General features: G+C 44.0%; 1 protein-coding gene across 1 annotated transcript in view; it reads right to left on the reverse strand.

Moving 5' to 3' along the window:
• LOC145356030 (breakpoint cluster region protein) overlaps positions 1-25082 on the reverse strand; it is a 406846-nt gene that overhangs the window by 19817 nt on the left and 361947 nt on the right. The window contains exons 19-21 of the mRNA XM_080208612.1: positions 22233-22372; positions 9491-9625; positions 98-203 (exon numbers count right to left, since the gene is read on the reverse strand). Coding sequence (XP_080064738.1) covers positions 98-203; positions 9491-9625; positions 22233-22372 — 381 coding nt within the window. The remainder of the gene's footprint in view (positions 1-97; positions 204-9490; positions 9626-22232; positions 22373-25082) is intronic.

Consider the following 25082-nt stretch of genomic DNA (forward strand, 5'->3'; position numbering starts at 1 on the left):
AATCTGTATCTTCAGGAGAGAATTAGGGTAGAAATTAACCTACAATTTAGGATAGAAAATGATTAGAGAAACACAGGAAATATTTCCTTCAACATACCTCTTCAAGTGATCCAGCAGGAACAGGAAGGTAACGAGATTAGGATCTGGCAGTGAAAGCAGCAGATTCAGCATACAGCTCTCCTTAGCAACAGGATCGGACAGTGCTGAAAAATGAATAGTAATATAAGTTTCATAATTTCAGATCTCCACTCCAATACTCTACACTAAACCAATTTCACTGATCTTCAATTCATTCCTTGCCTGACAGAAAACAGAGGTTTCAGCAGCTCAAAGTGTTGGTGGGAAGGATGCAATTCCATTGAGGTTTGGAATACTGGTGCTCGACGTTACGGACTGGGAAAACATAGGTCTGAACACAAATCACAGAGAAATTAAGAGCTGGTGTTTCTCTAGGAATAATGTTGCCCCTGGTTTCTGAGCATGAACCTGCCATCAAAGGCACAGGATCAGGCTGAACCAGTTTTGACTGGGAGGAAGCACAGGGTACACTAAAAAAAAAACCTGTTGGTATTCAATATACTGAAATATTGCAGTGCAGTGTAAGAAATTTCTAATCAACTTCTAGAAAATCCAAGTTCCAAAAGTCATTTACAGAAATGACATGGTTGATGTGCACGTAATAAGTAGAGTAAATTGCAGTAAGGAAACTACATCAACATTCACTGAGAAAAAGACATTAAGGAAGAGGATGATCTTGTGCTGTGGCACCGAACCTTTCAGACCAGAAAGTAGTAAGTCTGATCTCATCCAGATTTAAATAGCTAATTTTGGTCAGAACAGCCAGTTTGGGAGGTGGTGGCGACAATGATGGAATTATAACTGGCATTAGAACTTGTTTGGTCCAGATCACTGTCCAAGGATATCAGCTGGATAGTGAGATGAGATGATGTGGACATGCCGGTGTTGGACTGGGGTAAACACAGTAAAAAGTCTGACAACACCAGGTTTTAGTCCGACCGATTTATTTGATAGTACACTCACTAGCTTTCGGGGTTAGTCCCTTCATCAGGTGAATGGAGAGTTCTAGCCTCAGACAGAGCATATAAAGCACAGACAGTTTAGAGATTACTGATTAGAATGCGAATCTTTACACCTAACCTGCTGTTCAAGTCTTAAAGTGGCCGACAATGTGAGTGGAAGGAGCACTGATCACAGGTTAAAGAGATGTGTATTGTCTCCAGACAGTACAGTAAGTGAGGTTTTGCAAATCCAGGCAAGTCACGGGGGTTACAGATAGTGCGACATGAACCCAAGATCCCTGTTGAGACCGTCCTCATGTGTGTGGAACTTGGCTATCAGTCTCTGCTCAGCGACTCTGCGCTGTTGTGTGTCGTGAAGGCCGCCTTGGAGAATGCTTACCCAAAGGTCACAGACCGAATGCTCGTGACCACTGAAGTGTTCGCCAAAAGGAAGGGAACAGTCTTGCCTGGTGATTGTCGAGCGATGTTCATTCATCCGTTGTCGTAGCGTCTGCATGGTCTTCCCAATGTACCATGCTTCGGGACATCCTTTCTTGCAACGTATCAGGTAGACAACGTTGGCTGAGTTGCAAGAGTATTTACCGTGTACCTGATGGATGGTATTCTCACGTGTGATGATGTCATCTGTGTTGATGATCCTGCATGTCTTGCAGAGGTTGCTGTGGTATTGTGGTCACTGTTCTCCTGAAGGCTGAGTAGTTTGCTGTGAACAATGGTCTGTTTGAGGTTGCGTGGTTGTCTGAAAGCAAGAAGTGGGGGTGTGGGGATGGCCTTGGCAAGATGTTCGTCTTCATCAATGATATGTTGAAGACTCCGGAGAAGATGTCGTAGCTTCTCCGCTCCAGGGAAGTACTGGACGACGAAGGGTACTCTGTCCACCATGTCCCGTGTTTGTCTTAGAACATTGAACATTACAGCGCAGAACAGGCCCTTCGGCCCACGATGTTGTGCCGACCAATTAAAAAAGCAATGACCCTCTAACCTAAACCAATCCCTTTCCATCCATAAACCTATCCACGGATCTCTTAAACGCCCCCAAACTAGGCGCATCTACAACTGCAGCAGGCAGGGCATTCCAATCCCTCACCACCCTCTGGGTAAAGAACCTACCTCTGACATCAGTCCTATATCTACCACCCCTTAACTTAAAGCTATGCCCCCTTGTGCTAGCTTTCTCCATCCAAGGAAAAAGGCTATCACTGTCCACCCTATCTCAACCTCTAATCATCTTATATGTTTCAATAAGGTCCTCTCTTAGCCGCTTTCTTTCTAACGAAAACAACCCCAAATCCCTCAGTCTCTCCTCATAGGACCTTCCCTCCATACCAGGCAACATCCTGGTAAACCTCCTCTGCACCCTCTCCAATGCCTCCACATCCTTCCTATAATGTGGGGACCAGAACTGCACACAATACTCCAAGTGCGGACGCACCAGAGTTTTGTACAGTTGCAACATGACGTTGCGGCTCCTAAATTCAATCCCCCTACCAATAAACGTCAAGACACCGTATACCTTCCTAACTACTTGATTCCCAACTTTCAGGGATCTATGTACACATACACCTAGATCCCTCTGTTCATCCACACTATTCAGAGTCCTACTGTTAGCCCTGTACTCTACACATCTGTTATTCCTGCCAAAGTGAATTACCTCACACTTTTCCGAGGTCTTCTGAGGAGATCGGTGCGGTTTTTTGCTGTGGCGCATCGGAACTGTCGATCTATGAGTCGAGCGCCATATCCTGTTCTTATGACGGCAACTTTCAGCGTCTGGAGGTGTCTGTCATGATCTTCCTCATCTGAGCAAATCCTGTGTATACAGAAGGCTTGTCCATAGGGGATGGCTTCTTTAACATGTTTAGGGTGGAAGCTGGAGAAGTGGAGCATTGTGAGATTGTCCGTGGGCTTGCATCCATGAGATGAGCACTGGCCTTGTGTGTGATATCCTCACAGGCTGGGCTAATTTATGAGGAGCTACCTGGGCTGCATATCCCCCTGGACAGAAACTTTGTTCAATAAAGTGAAAAGGCTGGATATCAAAGGCTAATATTAAACCTGGTAAATAGAGTAATAGAGGTTTACAGCATGGAAACAGGCCCTTTGGCCCAATCTGTCCATGCCACCCAGTTTTTTTACCACTCAGCCCGATTTATGACCAGTATATTGTTAAGTTGCCGAACATTAAACTGAAATAGTACACTTTCTGTTTCTGCACCTGCCTTTATTTGTCCAGTAAACATTAATTTTAACAAAAAAAAATCAAAGGATATTGGACTAATTCCTGATTCAGCAGGGACTGTGCATTGCAATGAGAAATTGAGAAATGGCCAGGCCTAAAAAAAAGAACCTGGATGGGGGAGGAGAGATTTCAAAGTCAGAGTGTCTTATTTATACATTTACATTATGAATTCTCAAGTCCACATGTATAAGAGAAACGTAAGCCTGTCATGCTGCAGTTACAGACTTCACTGGTAGCTGGAGTTTCATTTACACGTCAATATTAATATGACCATTAGGAAACATATATTTTTCTTTATTTCTTCATGGGATGTGGGTGTGACTGGTGAAGCCAGCATTTGTTCACTTTTTACCCTTTTAGAGTGCAGTTAATGGAGTCTATCACATGCTATGGGTCTGGAGTCACATGTAGGCCAGACCAGGCAAGGATGATAGATTTCCTTCCTTTCCTTCAAGGAAGTGAACTAGCATTAATCAGATGTGGTTTTTTTTATAAATAATTGACGATTAGAGTCTATTATAAAGAATGTAATAACAAAACATTTTGAAAATATAGAATTTCTACAGTGCAGAAGGGGGTCCATTGAGTCTGCACCAAATCTCTAACATAGTATCTTATCCAGACCCACCATCCCCATAACCCCCAAACATTTGCCATGGCAAATGTGACACAGTGTTTAGCACTTCTGCCTCACAGTGCCAGAGACCCAAGTTCGATTCCAGTCTTGGGTAACTATCTGTGTGGAGTGTGCATGTTCTCCTTCCCTATAGACACACAGTCTGTATCTATGTGCATTTCCTCTGGATGCTCCAGTTTCCTCCCACCAGCCAAAGACGTGCAGGTTAGGTCTATTGGCAATGCTAAATTAGTGTTCTAAAATGTGTAGTTAAGAGGATTTGATAGGTAGGATGCTCATTGGAGAGTTGGTGCAGACTCGATAGGCCAAATGGCTTTCTTCTGCATTAGAGGGATTCTATGACCACCACAAAATAGAAATGTATAAGCAGAGTTAGCATGGCTTCACGAAGGGGAGCTCATGCCTGACAAATTTATTAGAATATTTTCAGGTGGTCATGAGCAGAATAGATAAAGGGAAACCATGTAATATACTTGGATTTCCAAAAGGCATTCGCTAAGGTACCTGTTTAAAGGCTACTTAATAGAACAAGTGTCCATGGAGAAAGACTGCAGAAAGCTACTGCACTAAGGGATTTGGGGGTCCTCATGCATAAATCACAAAAAACTAGCATGTAAATTTAGCAGGTAATAGGAAGGCAAATGGAATGTTGGCCTTTATTTCAAAAGAACTGGAGTATAAAAAGATAACTACTATTAAAACTATACAAGGCACTAGTTAGACCACACCTAACAATCTGTGAACAGTTTTGGTCCCCTCATCTAAGGAAACATATACTGGTATTGGAGATGGTCCAGAGAAGCTTCACTAGGTTGATCCCGGGTACAGAGGAATTTTCTTATGAGGAGAGATTGAGTATAATGGGATTGTACTTATTGGAATTCAGTGGAATGCGAGATGATCTTATTGAGATAAATTGGATTCTCGGGGGCTTGGAAGTGTAGATGTTGAGAGGTTGTTTCTCCTTGTTGGAGAGTCAACAAGGGGCATAATCTAAGAGTTAGTGGTTTCCCAATTAAGATAGTGATGAAGAGGAATTTCTTCTCTCAAGAGGATACTGCATGTGCGGATTTCCTTACTGCAGAACGTTGTAGATACTGAGTTGTTAAGTATGTTCAAGGCTGAAATTGACAGAGTTTTAATCAGTAAGGGAATCGAGGGTTATGGGGATAAGACGGGAAAGTGGAGTTGAGGATTAACGCATCAGATCAATCGTGATCTCATTCAATGGCGGGGCAGACCGAATGGATCAAATGGCCTACTTCTGCTCCTACATCTCATGGTCTAACCCTTCAACTTAGTATTTCTAGAACTTTCTGTTTTAATTTCAGGTTTATAGAATCTGCAATATTTTGCTTTGTTATTCGATATTACTCCCTTATCTCATGGAGCTGCAATATATTAGCATCACAGATGAGCAGTGTGGGCCTTAAAGGGAATCCCTCAGATCATTGGAGTATCTTAGAACAGAGAACATAGAACATTACAGCGCAGAACAGGCCCTTCGGCCCACGATGTTGCGCCGACCAGTTAAAAAAAAACAATGACCCACTAATCTAAACCAATCCCTTTTCGTCCATAAACCTATCCACAGATCTCTTAAACGCCCCCAAACTAGGCGCATTTACAACCTCAGCAGGCAGGGCATTCCATTCCCTCACCACCCTCTGGGTAAAGAACCTACCCCTGACATCCGTCCTATAACTACCCCCCCTTAATTTAAAGCCATGCCCCCTCGTGCTAGCTTTCTCCATCCGAGGAAAAAGGCTATCACTATCCACCCTATCTAAACCTCTAATCATCTTATATGTTTCAATAAGATCCCCTCTCAGCCGCCTTCTTTCCAGCAAAAACAACCCCAAATCCCTCAGTCTCTCCTCATAGGACCTCCCCTCCATACCAGGCAACATTCTGGTAAACCTCCTCTGCACCCTCTCCAAAGCCTCCACATCCTTCCTGTAATGTGGGGACCAGAACTGCACACAGTACTCCAAGTGCGGCCGCACCAGAGTTGTATACAGTTGCAACATGATGCTGCGACTCCTAAATTCAATCCCCCTACCAATAAACGCCAAGACACCGTATGCCTTCTTAACAACCTTATCTACTTGATTCCCAACTTTCAGGGATCTATGTACACATACACCTAGATCCCTCTGTTCATCCACACTATTCCCGTTAGCCCTATACTCAACACATCTGTTATTCCTACCAAAGTGAATCACCTCACACTTCTCCGCATTAAACTCCATCCGCCAACTCTCGGCCCAGCTCTGCAACCTGTCTAAGTCTCCCTGCAAACTATGACACCCTTCCTCACAATCTACCACACCTCCGACTTTGGTGTCATCAGCAAATTTACTAATCCACCCAGCTATACCCTCATCCAGATCATTAATAAAAATTACAAACAGCAGTGGCCCCAAAACAGATCCCTGAGGCACACCACTCGTAACCGAACTCCATGACGAATATTTACCATCAACCACCACCCTCTGTCTCCTATCTGCTAGCCAATTCCTGATCCAATTTCCTAGACTACCCTCAATCCCATACATCTGCATTTTCTGCAGAAGCCTACCATGGACGAAAAGGGATTGGTTTAGGTTAGTGGGTCATTGTTTTGTAACTGGTCGGCGCATCATCGTGGGCCGAAGGGCCTGTTCTGCGCTGTAATGTTCTATGTTCTATGGTGAACCTTGTCAAACACCTTACTAAAATCCATATATACCACGTCAACTGCCTTACCCCCATCCACCTCTTTGGTCACTTTCTCAAAAAAGTCAATAAGGTTAGTAAGGCACAACCTACCCTCCACAAAACCATGCTGACTATCTCCAGTCAATTCATTACTCTCCAAATAACTATAAATCCTATCCCTAATAATTTTTTCTAAAACCTTGCCCACAACAGAAGTAAGACTCACCGGTCTATAATTCCCGGCAAAGTCTCTGTTCCCCTTCTTAAACAATGGGACAACATTCGCTATCCTCCAATCCTCCGGTACTATACCAGAGACCAACGACGACCTGAAGATCAGAGCCAGAGGCTCTGCAATCACCTCTCTTGCCTCCCAGAGAATCCTAGGGTAAATCCCATCCGGACCAGGGGACTTATCTATTTTCAAACCCTCTAGAATATCCAGCACATCCCCCTTATCAACTGCAATACTGTCTATTTTACACCCCTGCAACCCAGTGTCCTCCTCAGCTATATTCATGTCCCCCTGCGTGAACACCGAAGAGAAATATTGGTTCAATGCCTCACCAATCTCTTCCGGTTCCACACACAATTTCCCTCTACTGTCTGTAACTGGCCCTAATCTTGCCCTAACCAACCTTCTGTTCTTGACATACCTATAGAACGCCTTAGCATTCTCCTTAATCCTATCTGCCAAAGTCTTCTCATGTCCTCTTTTAGCCCTTCTTAACTCACTCTTCAACTCCCTCCTAGCCAATCTAAAGCTATCTAATGCACTACCTGAGCCCTCAAGCCTCATCCCAACATAAGCCTCCTTTTTCTTTTTAACCAACGAAACAACTTTTTTGGTGCACCACGGTTCCCTAGCCCTACCAAATCCTCCTTGCCTGACAGGGACATACCTATCACGGACTCGCAGTAGCTGCTCCTTGAAAAAACTCCACATTTCGGACGTTCCCAGTCCCTGTAATCTCCTAGTCCAACCTATGCTTCCTAATTCTCTCCTAATAGCCTCATAATTACCCTTCCCCCAGCTAAAACTACTGACCCGAGGTTCATGCCTATCCCTTTCCATCACTAAGGTGAACGTAACCGAATTGTGGTCACTATCACCAAAATGCACACCAACTTCCAAGTCTAGCACCTGGTCTGGCTCATTTCCCAGCACCAAATCCAATATAGCCTCACCTCTAGTTGGCCTATCTACATACTGAGTCAGAAAACCTTCCTGCACGCTTTGTACAAAAACTGACCCCTCTAACGAGCTAGAGCTATAGCAATTCCAATCAATATTAGTAAAGTTAAAGTCCCCCATAACAATTACCCTATTACTTTCACTCCTAACCAGGATCGTCTCCACAATCCTTTCCTCAACCTCTCTAGAACTTTTAGGAGGTCTATAAAAGACTCCCAACAGGGTGACCTCTTCTCTCCTATTTCTAATCTCCGCCCATACTACCTCAACAAACAAGTCCTCATCAAACTTCCTCTCTGACACTGTGATACAGTCCTTGACCAATAATGCTACCCCTCCCCCCCTTTTACCTCCTTCTCTACTCCGACTAAAGCATTTGAACCCCGGGACCTGCAACATCCATTCCTGCCCCTGCTCTATCCATGTCTCTGAAATGGCCACAACATCAAAGTCCCAGGTACTGATCCACGCTGCAAGTTCATCCACTTTATTGCGAATACTCCTCGCATTAAAGTATACGCATTTCAAACCCTGCTCCGCCCCACCCCCACGATGCCATGCATTGCAGTCCCCATCTATGCCCCCCTCACTTTCACCCCCTCTACTCAGGATCCCACCCCCCCTCCGAATCAGTTTAAACCTCCCTGCATAGCCTTTGCAAATTTACCCCCCAGGATATCTTGCTAGGACTGATGGAGAGTGGAGTGTTGCGAGGCAAGTTTGTGAGTCAAGATGGGATGGGATGGGATAGTGGAAGTGAGCTCTATTAGCAGCTGATGTACAGCTTGTGGTGGTCAGCTCTCAAGTGGCCTGAGCTGTAGTCAGGAATCAGGTTGTTTGACTGCCTTCAGAGACAGGAGGAGATGTTCAGGCTATAGTCATAGGAGGTTTACAGTATGGAAACAGGGCCTTTGGCCAAACTTGTCCATGCCACTCTTATTTAAACCCCTAAACTAATCCCAATTGGCCACGTTTGGCCCATATCCCTCTATACCCATTTTACCATGTAACTGCCTAAACGCTTTTTAAAAGACAAAATTGTACCCACCTCTACTACTACCTCTGGCAGCTTGTTCCAGACACTCACCACCCTCTGTGTGAAAAAAATGTCCCTCTGGATCTTTTGTATCTCTCCTCTCTCACCTTAAACCTACTCCCTTTAGTTTTGGACTCCCCTACCTTTGAGAAAAAATGTTAACTATCTAGCTGATCTATGGCCATCATTATTTTATAGAGCTCTATAAGATCACCCCTCAACCTTCTCTGCTCCAGAGAAAAAAGTCGCAGTCCATTCAGCCTCCCCATACAACTCAAACCATTAAGTCCCAGTAGCATCCTAGTAAATCTCTTCTGCACTTGTTCTAGTTTAATCATATCCTTTCTGTAATAAAGTGACCAGAACTATACACCGTATTCCAAGTGTGGCTTTACCAAGGTCTTACACAACTTTAACAAGATGTCCCAACACCTGTATTCAATGCCTTCTTCACCACCAATGTCCACTTGTGGCTCCACTTTCAAGGAGCTATGAACCTGAACCCCCAGATCTTTTTGTTCTGGGAGTACAGATTCATGGCTTCTTGAAAATGGAGTCACAGGTGGAAAGGGACAAAAGATAACAAACTAGTTTCTAGTGCTAGTGTAAAAAAATCAGTTCTTCCATTCTGATTATGACTTACCAATGCCTTCAGCAAAATTAGGGTACAACTCATCTGTGAAAAGAGGTTCAGGCAACTCTCGGAAATAAAGTTTTAAGGTTCCCGCAATGGCATTCACATCCATTTCGCTCATCATCACGGAGACATCTTTATTATCTGTAATAAGAATTACATTTTCAGATACGTACAAGTCAGTGCTTCCCAGTCACTCTGAGGCTTGAAAATTGATATGGCCCTAGAGTGTGAGCCAGGTGGAAGGACAGAGTTGTGAGAACGGGTATACAGGTGATGGGAGGAGTTGTTTGAATTGTAGGATTTTTAAATAAAAGGCACTGAAAGGGTTAATAATCACACAAGTTTAAAAATCACATAAACTACAAGCTAAACTTCAGTCACACAAGGAAAGCTATGTACAGATGATTGGTTTTGATTAAAGTAAGCCCAGATAAAGATCAAGGACTATCTAACTGAATGATGTGCAACTGCAGTTCATATCTGCCCCTTTGAACAAGGAATAACGAAAAGAGAGGTTGTGATACCATTGGTCAGAGATATAAACATAATTTCTTGATGATATAACATGCACAAGTTTTAATTGGACTTTATACCCTTCTGTATGCATGATGTAACCACAACTATGATTGGATAGTGATGACTCCTACACATCTACTGGTAAATGCTAATGACTTGCAATCGAAGCTGAGCCTTTAATTGCCTTTGTATTTCTGAATTTTTCACTCTGAATCTTAGAATGGAGTGAATGGTCCTATAGGTAAAATTAATTTTGAAACCACTGTGTAACTTTGGCTACTTGAGGAGAATGATAGTTTTTAAATGCAACAAGAAAACCATCATAACAGTCTCTAACAGCCGACTTCCTTTTTAGAGCAGGAATCAGACCTCAAAGATTGGTCAGTTAGGCCATGCTCACCATTAGGGCCACGCTGACCGGGGCGACATGGTGGCAAACTGCTGCCGACAGCACCAGGGACCTGGGTTTGAATCCCAGCTTGGGACACTGAGTGCAGAGTCTGCGTGTTCTCCCTGCATCTGCATGGATTTCCCCCGGGTACTCCGGTTTCCTCCCATAGTCCGAAAGGCGTGCTGGTTAGGTACGTTGGCCGTGTTAAATTCTCAGTGTATCCGAATAGGCACCAGAGTGTGGAGAGTAGGGAATTTTCACAATAATTTAATTATTGTGTTAATGTAAGCCTACCTGTGACACTAATAAACTTTAAAACTTTAAATAAAATGAAAAAATGCACAAGGATTTAAAGGAGCATCACAACTACCAACACTTAGTTGGAGCTCCATGGCAGCCATTGGATCAGAGGTTGTGACCCCAAATATTCAACTCACAATCCCCTCTGTAAGAAAACTGAAAACAGATTAATAATTTGAACATGGATAAATAATCTGAAGCATAGATAAATGAACTGAACACTGGATAAATAACCTAATTAAATGTTCATGGATATATGCATATACGTAGTTGCGGGAGATTCCATTGATAGGAGTCAGAGACATTTTTGTAACTGTCATCGTGAGTCCACATGCCTTCTTGCTACCATCATGGAGAGGGGAGAGGATACAGAACATTCTGGAGCACAGAAAAGGCCCTTTGGCCCTATCGAGTGTGCACTGCAATTATCTACCACTAAACATGCACTAATCCCATTTTGCTGCACTTGTCCCATATCCTTGGATGTTATGATATTTCAAGTGCTTATCCAAATTTTTTTATATGTTGTAAGGTTTCTGGCCTCTACTACCTTTCCAAGCAGTGCATTCCAGATTCTCACTACCCTCTGAGTGAAAAGATTTTTTTCTCAAATCTCCTGCCCCTTACTCTAAAATTCTGCCCCCTCAACCAAAGGCTACAGCATCTCCCTACTCACCATGTCCATACCTCTCAATCTCATACAATGTCTTCTCTGCTCTAAAGAAAACAATCCAAGTGTATCTAGTTTCTTCTTAGGTTCAAATTCTCAATTTGGAGAAACATCCTAGTGAACCTCTTCTGTAGGGCGTTACAGTGACTCAATGGTTAGCACTGCTGCCTCACAGCTCCAGGAACCTGGGTTCAATTCTGGCCTTGGGTGTGGAGGTTGCACATTCTCTCTGTGACTGCATGGGTTTCCTCCGGATGCTCTGGTTTCCTCCCACAGTCCAAAGACGTACAGATTAGCTGGATTGGCCAAGCAAAATTGTCCCTCTATGTTCCAAGAGGTGAAGGTTAGATGGATTAGCCATGGGAAATGTGTGGGGTTAAAGGGATAGGGCAGAGGGGAACAGCTGCGTAAGACATTCTGTCAAAGAGTTGGTGCAAACTTGATGGGCTGAATGGTCTCTCCTGCACCGTAGGGATGCTATGATTCTATGTACTCCCTCCCTCTGGTGTTGTCACATCTTTCCTATAGTGAGGTGACCAAAGCTGCAGACAGTACTCATACAGAAAGGGAATGAGCCAGGAATTGTAGCACACATCGGTACCAGTGGCATAGAAGGGGCAGGAGTTGAGTTCCTATGGTCAGGTTTTCAGCAGCTAGGTAGGAAGTTCCAAAGATAATAACATGGTAATCTCTGAATTACATCTAGTTCCACACAGTAGTGAGGATAGAAATAGGAAGACAGGGAGGATCAATTCAGGGCTTCAGCACAGGAAAGAGAGTTTCATGTTCTTGGGGTATTGGGATCATCTCTGGGGTAGGAGTCACACATTTTAAAAGGGATGATTTGCACTCAACAGGACTAGATCGACGCGGGGAAGTTCATTAGCGTGGCTGGAAGAGTTTGAATTAGCAGGAGGATGTGCATCAGTATATCGGAGAAAAGAGGAACAAGATGCATAAAGTGAGAGTTTCAGATTTAACACAGGGATAAATAGTACCATATTAGATTGGAGGAGACTGAGAAAGAGTAAAAGGCATACAAAGACTGGTTTAGGATGCATGCATGTGAACATACCAAGTATGGTCAAGAAGGTTGGGGAACTACAAACACCAATAGCTATGTGAGAATATGATTTGAGGCAATGGCAGGAATGTGATTTAGAATTGTGGGGTCTGGGTGCTTATTATTCAAGGGTCCAAACTGTTCAGAAAAAGTAGGGAAAGACAAGAGAGAGGTGGTATGGCAAGACTACCATAAAAGGCAGAGGGGAAAGAGAAGCTATCCTCAATGAAGCAAGGACAGAAGCCATATGATTAGGGTAAAGAAAATAAAAAGGTGGTAAAAAGGGATGAAATCTGGTGAGCAGGGAAAGGGAGCAAGGAAATAAATTAAAATGCAGGACCTCAAAGATAGCAATGTCAGGATTACTCCCAGTGCCATGTGCCAGTGAGGTCAGGAATAGGAGCATGGACCAGATGAATACGTGATTGGAGAGATGGTGTGGGAGGGAGGAAATGGGATTCTTAAGGTAGTGAGACTGATTCTGGGGAAAATGGAACCTGTACAAACTGAATAGCTTGTACCCCAACAGGATCAGGACCAATATCCTGACAGGAGCACTCATTAGCATGTGGGATGAATTTAAACTTGAGTGGGCAAGGGGATGGGAACTTGAGTAGGCAGGCACAGGAACAGGAAACTCAGACAGAAATTAAATATAGAAAATTAAAAAGCAGCAGTGGAAGGCAGAAACTATCAGCAAATAGGGTCAAAAGTCACCAAAATGTGTAAAAATGTTAAGAGACAAGACAAACGGCATTGCAATTGAATGCACAGAGCATTTGCAATAAAGCAGTCAAATTAACAGCACAAATAGATATAAACTGGGATGATATGTTTGTGATTGTGGAGACATGGTGGAGGATGGCATTGAACAGGAAATTGGGGATGCATGCTAAGATGATGCTACAGTAACCATGGGTGACTTTAATCTACACAGAGACTGGGCAAACCAAATTAACAATAATACTGTAGTGGATGAATTCCTAATGTGTGAGACATGGCTTATAATATGTTGAGGAACCAACTAGAGAACGTGCTATTCTGAATTTGGTATTGTGCAGTCAGAAGGGGTTAATTGATAATCTCCTTTAGAGAAGAGTGAAGATGACATATTGAATTCATCAGTAAGATGGAAAGTGAAGTTCTCCAATCCAAAACTAAATTCCTAAGATGAAACAAAGGAAACAATGAAGGTATAAGGGGTAAGTTGGCTACAATATATAGGGCAACTTCATTAGAAGGCATGACAGCAGTATCAGAGTGCTATCAGTTAACACTATCTCAGGGGATGCCAGAGGAACTGAAACTCCCGGTTAAATACAAGTCAAAGACACTCTGATTGCCCCATCAATTGGATCTTTAATCAGGGAGTTCATACTCCAATACGCCAACCTCAATGGCCTGATTGAAGTCATTACCACCCCCATCCTCCTTCCCCCCCACACAAAGTCCGAAGAATCCCCGGGGTCCAAGCATCTCACTGGTCTTTTCCTCTGTTTCAGCACTGGGTCTGGATCCTCCAATTCGGCATCCGACATAGGAGGGGTGTATCTAATAGGCGCCTGTCTCTTCCATAGGGAGTGCTAGAGGGCCAGTTCGCCTTCTTCCTCCAGCAGTAGGAGAACAGCCATGGCTTCGTCCACTGTGTTCTCAGTAGGGGTGCCGGAGAGACAGGGCTGGCCCGTCAGGGAAGACTCTCCTCGGTCCTTGGCCCGCTAGGCTGAGTTGGCTCTGGGACGGGTGATAAATTTGAGGTCTGCACCAGGTCTAGGTGCTTTTTTAAGACAGTAGGGTACAGGTCCCATCCTGGACTTGACCATTCCCGCTAGCCACGTGGGACCTTTTTATGAAGTTCCTCACCCAGACTTTTCGCCAGCATCAAAATGTCCTGGTGTCTGTTGTCATGGCCTCTGCAATGGGTCTCCTGGTGCTTTTCCACCATCCTCCCAGGCTCAGCATGGTGTGGATGAGCAGTTCAACTGGTGCTATTCCCGTGGTGGCTGTGTGGGACTGTCCTCTAATCAAACATCCAGTGGAGCACTGACACTACTTATTGACACTACTGGCTGTTTCTTTAACCCAGCTTAAAGCCTGACAGCTGTTTCTGCACGCTCATTTGATGCTGGATGATACGGTGCTGTCCTGATGTGTCAAATCCCATTTAACTTCATGAACCTGGTGTTCTTGGCTGGTGAAAGTCGACCTGTTGTCCAAGATTAACACCTCGGGAATTCCATCTGTTGAAAACGAGGCATGCAGCTTCTCGACTTTTGGTCGTTTGCCAAATTCACCCTGCAGACGTCCAACCGTTTTGAATGGGCATATACTATTATCAAGAACGAGGAACCCATAAATGGGCCTGCAAAACTGACCAGTCCATGGTCTATGTATTGGGGCGTCCCTGGTAAGGCAAATGGATATAGTACGACAATAATGTTTTTTTTCTCTTTTCATTCACAGGTTTTAAGTCGGTCCGCCTTGTGTCCAACGAGGGGCATACACGCGATGGTCGTACTTGGGCTGCTCTTGGTTGTTCGAGATTGGCCTAATGCTTCATGTCGTTAGTGTGTGCCTAAACTGGACCAGATGCTGGGCAACATGACAGCTCAGTGACTATCACTCTTTGCTGTGCAGACACATGGATTTGGGCCGGTGTCTGGAGTTTGCGCATTCTCCCTGTGCTTGCGTGGGTTTTCTCCGGGTGCTCCGGTTTCCTTCCACACCCCAAAGATGTGCTGTTAGGCTGATTGGCAGTAATAAATTGTCCCTAAATTAGTTTCCCTCAATGTGGATGGCCATGAAACATTAGACAGGGGTTGTGGGTGGAGACGGGGACTGGTGGTGTTAAGATGGTGGCGCGGGCTCGTTGGGCTGAAGGGCCTGTTTCCCAGGCTGTTTTTGTTCTTTGTACCTGGCCATTCCCATGATGCAGCAGGGCTGCCAGTGGCACCTTCTACTCTTGTTGGCATTCCTGGCACCAACCCACCAATATGCTATATCTGTGTCTAAGCCTGGCCACCAGACATAACTCCTGGCCAGCATCTTCACCTTGGGCACTCCTGGGTGCCCATAATGTAATTCGGCCAGAATGGTCCGACAGCCCTGACTTGGGACTATGACTTGTGCCTCCCCACTGCAGTATCCCATCTATGGTGATCTATTCTCTTCTGCTCCAATAGGGATAAAATTGTGGTTGGACTGGTCTTTCCATCTCCCCTGTTAGTACCAGGTGTTTTACTTTTGTCCAGAGGTGTATGTTGTGTGTGGCCACCAGGAGGGAATCCAGAAAGTTTAGGGTCATCACCTTTTCTTCTACTCCAGGTACGTGGAGTAGATGGTGGGTGTCTGGTAATGGTAGTAGTCTGCTTAGGGCGTCGGCATTTGCCACCTGAGTTCCCGGCCAGTGGTCCAGCTGATATTAGTGTGCTGCCAGTAATAATGCCCAGTGCTGGATCTGGGCTGATGCTATCGGTGGCACCACTTCTGAGCAAACTCAGCAACAATTTGTGATCAGTGAAGATCACGAACTTCCACCCAGATATCTACTGGTGGAATTTCTTTACTGCAAAAATTGCAGCCAGTCCTTCTTTTTTGATCTAGGCGTACTTCTGTTCAATTATTGCTAGGGTCCTGGAGGCATATGCATTTTGCCATCTATATGCCAGAACTACACCAACGCAGTATGGAGACACGTCACAGTGTGTACAACTCTTTCCTGGGGTCATAATGCACTGACATTTTCTGAGGAGAGCTGTTGTTTGATTTTGTTAAAGATTTTCTTGGTGGGCAGACTATTCCCAAGCTTGCCCCCTTTTTGAGTAGCTGATGTATGGGATCCAAGATGGAGCCCCTACTTTGTATGAATTTCCCATTACACATCACTGGTTCTAAACACGACTGTAACAACCCATGGGGGCTAGGTCACCTTTGTTTGCCCGCACCCGATCCTTCAGAGGATGTAGGCCTGACTTTACAACCCAGAAAGGTTGTGGTACTAAAAACAAACATATTTCTCCCTCTTTAAGCTGAAAACTTCTTAAGGGCTTTCTCCAGGTTCTGCAGGTGTTCTGCCCTTGTTTTCCTGGTGATGAAGACATCGTCCAGGAAAATGGTGACCTGTGGTAACCCTTATAATATGTTCTCCATTATTCTCCGAAATACCCCAAAGGATAATCTTGTATACTGAAAAAAAGCCCTTCAGTGTGTTGATTGTGGAAAATAATTTGTGAACCTTTGTCCAGCTGCAGATATGCGTGACTCGTATCTAGTTTAGAGAATAAGAGTCTTCCTGCCAGCTTTGCATACAGATCCTCAATCTGGGGAATCGGGTATTTATTGAATTGTAAGTAGTGATTTGTTGTTGGTTTAAAATTGCCACAAAGCCAAACCAAGCCGTCCGGCTGAGGATAGGCACCACGAGTGCCACCCATTCTGCAAACTGGGCCGGTTTTATTATGCCTTCACACTCCAGTCTTTTGATTTCCATGTCCATTTCCCTTAATGCGAATGGTACCAGCTGAGTCTTGCAGAATTTTGGGACTGCCTCTGGATCGACATGTAATGTCGTTTTTGCTCCTTTGATTGTTCCTAGCCCTTCTCAAAAAATCTCCGGGAATTTGAGCAAGACTTCGCTCAAGCGACCATTTTCAAACTGAAAAATGTTTATCCAGTCTAGTTGGATCTCCTGCATCCAATTTCATCCCAATAGGCTCAATCCTGAACCTTTCATTACCGTCACTGGCAGCCTAACCAGTTGCTTTCCATAAGCAAAAGGCTCGTGGGTTGTGCCCAATGCTCTGTGGTTACCCTGTATAAGTCCTCAGTCTTGCCAAAGTCTCAGTTAGGGATGAGGGTTGGAGTCCAGTGCGAATTTTGTAGAATACTCTTTCCCCTGCCCAGGGTACAGTTGTGCCTGTGTCGACCTCCATTAATACTGGATGTCCGTCGGATAATTTAATAAGTTTCAATTTGGTCATTGCTACACAAAATAGTTGCTCCTTTTCAATGGTAGGAGGAGCTTCCAGGGTGTGCATTCTCCTGTTCTCCAGCCTACGTGTTGTTTTCCAAAATGTCGGTTTTGGAATTTTGTTTTTCTTCTGACTCCAGACACTGGAAACAGTTGCAATACCTTGTCCGTTGGGATTCTGCAGGGGCTGCTGTGTCTAGTCCTAATTCGTCTTTGTTTAGGAGTGTCTCTGTGGGCAGATCTGGGTTCCCTTGTATCCAAATCCTTCTTGAGGGCGGCTATATAATTGCCTGTCCCACAGTGGTGATCCCTTAACTCAGTTGCACTGGTGTGGGTATCTTTCTCGGGATATTGAGGCCCTGTTAAGAAGATAACATAACATGCATAGGCAGCTGGGATCAAGTGAATCCCTTGAAGAGTATAGGGGGTGTAGGAGTAGAGTTAAGGGAGAAATCAGGAGGGCAAAAAGGGGACACAAAATTGTTTTGGTAGATAAGGCAAAGGAGAATCCAAAGAGCTTCTAGAATCATAGAAGAATCATAGAAACCCTACAGTGCAGAAAGAGGCCATTTGGCCCATCAAGTCTACACCAACCACAATCCCACCCAGGCCCTACCCTTATATCCCTACATATTTACCTGCTAATCCCTCTAACCTACACTCTCAGGACTCTAAGAGGCAATTTAGCATGGCCAATCAACTTAACCCACACATCTTTGGACTGTGGGAGGAAACCCGAGCACCTGGAGGAAACCGATGCAGACACAAAATGTGCAAACTCCACACAGGCAGTGACCCAAGCCAGGAATTGGACCCAGGTCCCTGGTGCTGTGAAGCAGCAGTGCTAATCACTGTGCTACCAGGCCACCCCCCGTATCTACCATATCTACAAATACATAAAGGCCAAAAGAGTAACTAGGGAGAGAGTAGGGCCTCTTAAGGATCAACAAGGTCATCTATGTGCAAATCCACAAAAGATGGGTGAGATCCTAAATGAATATTTCTCATCATTACTTACTGTTGAGGAAAGCATGGATGTTGGAGAACTTGGGGAAATAAATAGTGATGTCTTGCAGAGTGTACATATTACAGAGGAGGTGGTGCTGGAAGTCTTAATGCGCATCAAGATAGATAAATCCCTGGGATCTGCTGAAGTGTATCCCAAGACATTGTGAGAGGCTAGAGATGAAATTACGGGTCTCCTGGCAGAGATATTTGAATTATCGACAGCCACAGGTGAGGTGCCTGAGTGTGCCTTTGCTTAAAAAGGGCTGCATGGAAAAGCCTGGGAATATAGGCCAGTGAGCTTCACACGTGGTGGGTAAATTGTCAGAAGGTACTTTGAGAGACAGAATCTACAGGCATTTAGAGACAAAAGGATTGATTAGGGACAGTCAACGTGGCTTTGAGAGTGGAAAATCATGTCTCACAAATTTGATGGGGTAACCAAGAAGGTAGGTGATGGCAGAGCAGTTGATGCTGTCTACATGGACTTTAATAAGGCCTTTGACAAGGTACCGCATGGTAGGTTGTTGCATCATGGGATTCAGGGTGAGGTAGCCGATTGGATACAAAATTGGCTTGATGACTGAAGACAAAGCATGGTTGTAGAGAGTTGTTTTTCAAACTGAAGGCCTGTGACCAGCAGTATGCCTCAGGGATCAGTGTTAGGTCTACTGTTATTTGTCATTTGCCATGATGTGGATGAGAATTTAGGGGTTAGTAAGTTTGCAGATGACACCAAAATTGGTGTCATAGTGGACAGTGAAGAAGGTTATCGCGGATTGCAAAGGGATCTTGATCAATTGGGCCAGTGGGCTGATGAATGGCAGATGGAGTTTAATTTAGATAAATGCGAGGTGATGCGTTTTGGTATACTGAACCAGAACAGGACTTACTCAGTTAATGGTAGGGCACTGGGGAGAGTTACAGAGCAAAGAGATCTAGGGATACAAGTTCATAACTCATTGAAAGTGAAGTCACAGGTGGACAGGGTGGTGAAGAAGACATTCGGCATGCTTAATTTCATTGGTCAGAACACTGAATACAGGATTGGGACGTCTTGTTGAAGTTGTACAAGACATTGGTAACGCCACACTTGGAATATTGTGTGCAATTCTGGTCACCCTATTATAGAAAGGATATTATTAAACTAGAAAGAGTGTAGAAAAGATTTACTAGGTTGCTGCCGAGACCTGATGGATTTAGTTATAATGAGAGGCTGAATACACTGGGACCATTTTCTCTGGAGCGTAGGAGGCTGAGGGGTGATCTTATAGAGGTCTATAAAATAATGAGGAGCATAGATCAGCTAGATAGTCAACATCTTTTCCAAAAAGTAGGGGAGTCTAAAACTGGATAGCGTAAGTTTAAGGTGAGAGGGGAGAGCTACAAAAGTGTCCAGAAGGGCAATTTTTTCACACACAGGGTGGTGAGTGTCTGGAACAAGCTGCCAGAGGTAATAGTAGAGGCAGGTACAATTTTGTCTTTTAAAAATCATTTAGACAGTTACATGGGTTTGATGTATAGAGGGGTATGGACCAAATGCAGGCAATTGGAACTTGCTTAGGATTTAAAGAAAAGGGCAGCTTGGGCAAGTTGGGCCAAAGGGCCTGTTCTTATGACCTCCATCAGAATACCCTGTAACTCATGTGCTCCGCTTGCCACTTTTTCCAAGGACAAAGCCAGCTGTAATGCTTGTTTGCAGTCCATCTGGACCTCCACCAACAGATGTTTTTGTGTGGTCATATTATTGATTCCACACACTTGGAATATCAATCTGAATTTGCCAGTCTCTGCTAATAACTTTAAGTTTGTCAGGAAACAGTGACTGACTCTCCCATTTCTCGGACTGCTGAGTTAAACAGGTACCTACGCTCGATCAGAGGTGGCTTAGGGTCATAATAGTCTTTTACTAAGTTGGTCAATTCCTGGAAGGTTTTTGTGTCAGGTGTTTCCTAAAAGGTTAAAGTGCAAATAACAGCAAAAGCTGATGGTCCACAAGCAGTCAGCAAAATAACCCATTGCTTTTCATCTGAGAGTATGCCATTGGCTCTGAAGAAATAACTCATCCATTCTACATATTGGGCCCAGTCTTCCACGACAGGGTCAAAAGAATCCAATTTCCTGAATAGGGGCATGTTCGCCCTGCAATGACTTACCTGCAAAGTATAGCGGCTGAGAGCAAACAAGTTCCTTCTGATAGTTCCTTTTTCCTCGCCGCCACTGCAATAAGTCCTCGGAGGCAGAAGTCTCTTCACCAAAATCCCCTTATCTACAAACTCTAACAGCAGTCCACAGAGTCCTAGTTGTTAGCACTCTATTTCTGGGAGTGTCAGAGGAACTGACACTTCCGGTTATGTACCGGGCAAAGACTCCCCGACTGGCCCATCAATTGTATCCTTAATCAGGGACACCTTTTTGCAGGATCCTTAATCAGGGAGGTCATGCTCCAACAGGCCAACCTCAATGGCCTGATTCAAGAAATTAATGGACTGAAAGCTGATAAACCCCCAGAACCTGAAGGTCTACATCCTAAAGGAGGTGGCCATGGAAATAGTGGATGCACTGGTTGTCATCTTCTAAAATTATGTAAATTCTGGAAAGTTCCGGCAGATTAGAGGATGGGAAACGTAAGGAGAGAGGGAGAAAGCAGGGAATTCTAGATTGGTTAGCCTAACATCAGTAGTAGGGAATCTTGATGAAAGCATACATAAATGACAGAATCTGTAATTGTCTCCAATTGTCTCTTTTAGCTTAAACTTTGGCCGATTGAGGAAAGCCGCACTTGAGGGGCCAGGATCTCCAGCTTGAGACTAAGGTATACTGGGCAGCAGGGAGCCCTCCTTTATGTTTTGGAGACTAGGATGACCTACAGCAGGCATCTCAAAAAGCGTCACCAGTGAAGACTTTGCAAGATCCTTCAAATCCCAAACCACAAGCCCACCATGGTGATCCTAGTGATTCATAACTAGCTCCTCGATGGACAAGCATGTCGTTCATATGACTGATACCGACTTCGAAGCAACTGCCCTACTTGGAACTTAGTTATGCTAGGACACTCCAAGGAGGACATCAGAAATGTTTCAAGGATGTCTCAAAGCATCTCCAAGAGGACAAACATCTCCACTGACTCATGTGAATTACTGGCTTGTGACTGACCAACATGGAGAAGTTTTATTCGGGAAAGCACATTGAAAGACTTTGTCAAGAACACGCAGAGGCAAAGTCATGAGTGTTGGAGAGACAAATCTCCCAGCAACTTATCTACCAGACCCTCCAAGCAGCACTTCCTCTGCATGTGGCAGAGTTTGCAGATGTACTTATCAGCCATTTCAGAACTCATCAAATCGGACGGAAAGAAAGTTACCCTTGATCTTGAGGACTACCTAAAAAGATCAGGAGTTGAGGTAGATGATCAGTCATGAGCAGGCTCAAAGGACTGTAACGTTTACTCTGATATTTCCTTTGTTTTCATTATAAGTTGTTGGTGGCAACAAAATCAGATGACCAAAACTTCAGAAGCAATTACAGAATATTCATTCCCAAATGCTGAATCTCCCATTCATTGTAATATTTAGAGCTTTTTAATAGGTCAAAAGTAATCTTCTAAAGTAAAAACACATCAAGACGTACATTGTGTAGCACAATATTAAAAAACTTTAACTTCAAGAGGTCGGGATTGTATGTAGCATCAATATGCAGGCACTGTTCTACAGAGCAGGATGAAATCATTTGTTTTTTCTTACATGCAAGAAGGAATTTCTGATATAATTCCAAAGCCACCTTCAACTGACTGTAAGTGCCATGCGTTATGTACATCACCAAAATGTGAATACTTACTGATATCAAAAGCTGCTTTCAGGGCTTGAATATCTGTTGCAACTCCTGACACTCGATAGATTCCAATCTCCTCCATTCCGCGCCTTTCAATCTCCTCCACACATTGCCGCACTATGTAAGGCACCTTAGATCTTTCCCGCCTGGAAAAGGAAAAAAAATGTCTTAAGCTGAAAAGTGTTCACAGATTTTAGTTCTGAACAAAGAACAAAGAACAAAGAACAACACAGCACGGGAAACAGGCCCTTCGGCCCAACGAGCCCACGCCGCCATCTTAACAATGTGTTTTTCCTCCTCCACGCTTGACCCATGTCTATGCTTATGGTACCCCCCTTGGAAATCATATGTACTACATAGTTGAAAGCTTTTATCCACTGCAAGTTGCATTTATGTAATATTGGAAAAAAAAACCCAAGAAATACATATTTTTCTAAAATTCTTCCCTCCCTATCTTCATCAGACACACTGTTCTCTGAAGTTTCTGCACAGCTAAGGGAATATACCAACTGACTAGCCAATATTTATTCCTCAATTCACACACCTAAAACAGATAGAACATAGAACATTACAGCGCAGAACAGGCCCTTCGGCCCACGATGTTGCGCCGACCAGATTTTTTTAAAAAAAACACTGACCCACTAATCTAAACCAATCCCTTTTCGTCCATAAACCTATCCACAGATCTCTTAAACACCCCCAAACTAGGCGCATTTACAACCGCAGCAGGCAGGGCATTCCAATCCCTCACCACCCTCTGGGTAAAGAACCTACCCCTGACATCCGTCCTATAACTACCCCCCCTTAATTTAAAGCCATGCCCCCTCGTGCTAGCTTTCTCCATCCGAGGAAAAAGGCTATCACTATCCACCCTATCTAAACCTCTAATCATCTTATATGTTTCAATAAGATCCCCTCTTAGCCTCCTTCTTTCCAGCGAAAACAACCCCAAATCCCTCAGTCTCTCCTCATAGGACCTCCCCTCCATACCAGGCAACATCCTGGTAAACCTCCTCTGCACCCTCTCCAAAGCCTCCACATCCTTCCTGTAATGTGGGGACCAGAACTGCACACAGTACTCCAAGTGCGGCCGCACCAGAGTTGTGTACAGTTGTAACATGACGCTGCGACTCCTAAATTCAATCCCCCTACCAATAAACGCCAAGACACCGTATGCCTTCTTAACAACCTTATCTACTTGATTCCCAACTTTCAGGGATCTATGTACACATACACCTAGATCCCTCTGCTCCTCCACACTATTCAAAGTCCTCCCGTTAGCCCTATACTCAACACATCTGTTACTCCTACCGAAATGAATTACCTCACACTTCTCTGCATTAAACTCCATCCGCCACCTCGCGGCCCAGCTCTGCAACCTGTCTAGGTCACCCTGCAAACTATGACACCCTTCCTCACAATCTACCACACCTCCGACTTTGGTGTCATCAGCAAACTTACTAATCCACCCAACTATACCCTCATCCAGATCATTAATAAAAATTACAAACAGCAGTGGCCCCAAAACAGATCCCTGAGGCACACCACTCGTAACCGAACTCCATGACGAATATTCACCATCAACCACCACCCTCTGTCTCCTATCTGCTAGCCAATTCCTGATCCAAGTACCTAGATTACCCCCAATCCCATACATCGAATCATCGATGTTTGTTTGACATTGTTGCACGATAATGTTCCGACATTATTACTATACTTCCAAAGTCCTGAGGACATGCAAGATGCTATATAAATACAAGTTACTTATTTATAGAATGCATTCTGTCAAATAGTTTACTTCATTAGTGGTGGGGTTTTAATTCAAGGCAAGGTTCTTGTGGAAATACACACCCAGGTTTAGAATGAATGAAAATAAACCTGGTGATAATATTTCACAATTTTAGACCCATACAACAGACTTCATTTGACAATGGTCAGTATGGATTAGTGGTCAATACTGGTTTGTGTAGTGGACAACTAACAGTGTGGTTTGAAAGAATATGACCCCATTCTGTCAGATAATTAGAGAATGGATCTTTAATGGTGACAGCATATATAATGCAAGGTCTATCCTGCATGGTTAAGGGAAAATGAAGCATTTAAAACCAAACATCGAGGGAAACATTTCCAAGGACTAAAGGGTCAGGTGGTGATTGGTATCACTATTTAGTGGAATACAGTCATAGAGGTTTCCAGCATGGAAACAGGCCCTTTAGCCCAACTTGTCCATACCGCCCATTTTTTAAAACCTCTAAGCTAGTTCCAAATGTTTGCATTTGGCCCATACTGCCTCCAATAGCCATCGTAACTGTTGAAATGCTTTTTAAAAGACAAAATTGTATCTGCCTCTACTACTATCTCTGACAGCTTGTTCCAGACACTCACCAATTGTTCCTCTGGACCTTCTGCATCTCGCCCCTCTCACCTTAAATCTATGCTGTCTAGTTTTAGGCTCCCCTATCTTTGGGAAAAAATATTGACTGTCTAGCTGATTTGTGCCCTTTGTTATTTTATAGTGATGTGGGGATGCTGGCGTTAGACATCAGCATAGGCCCATAACATTCTGTTTCTTGGCCTTCACAAGAGGGTGAGAAAGATCAGATTTTTCTATAACACCAAAGGCATGATATGGGGATATGCTATACAAATGAAGGATTAGCAGAAAACAGTTTTCATCGAATGAGAAAGGGCAAAAAGCCAGGATTTAATAGGCAAATGTAAGCAAATGAAGGATTAGAAAAATTGATTGATTATGATTGCTGTGATTGACTATAATTTCCAAGTTGTTTGCTTGTAACTTCAGAAACACTTGCAGACGTCTGCAAACTGGTTTCTCTTTGTGTACAAGTCATTAAA

Source organism: Carcharhinus amblyrhynchos, chromosome 20 (genome assembly GCF_965287045.1).
Source record: "Carcharhinus amblyrhynchos chromosome 20, sCarAmb.v2.hapA, whole genome shotgun sequence".
NCBI lineage: Eukaryota > Metazoa > Chordata > Chondrichthyes > Carcharhiniformes > Carcharhinidae > Carcharhinus > Carcharhinus amblyrhynchos.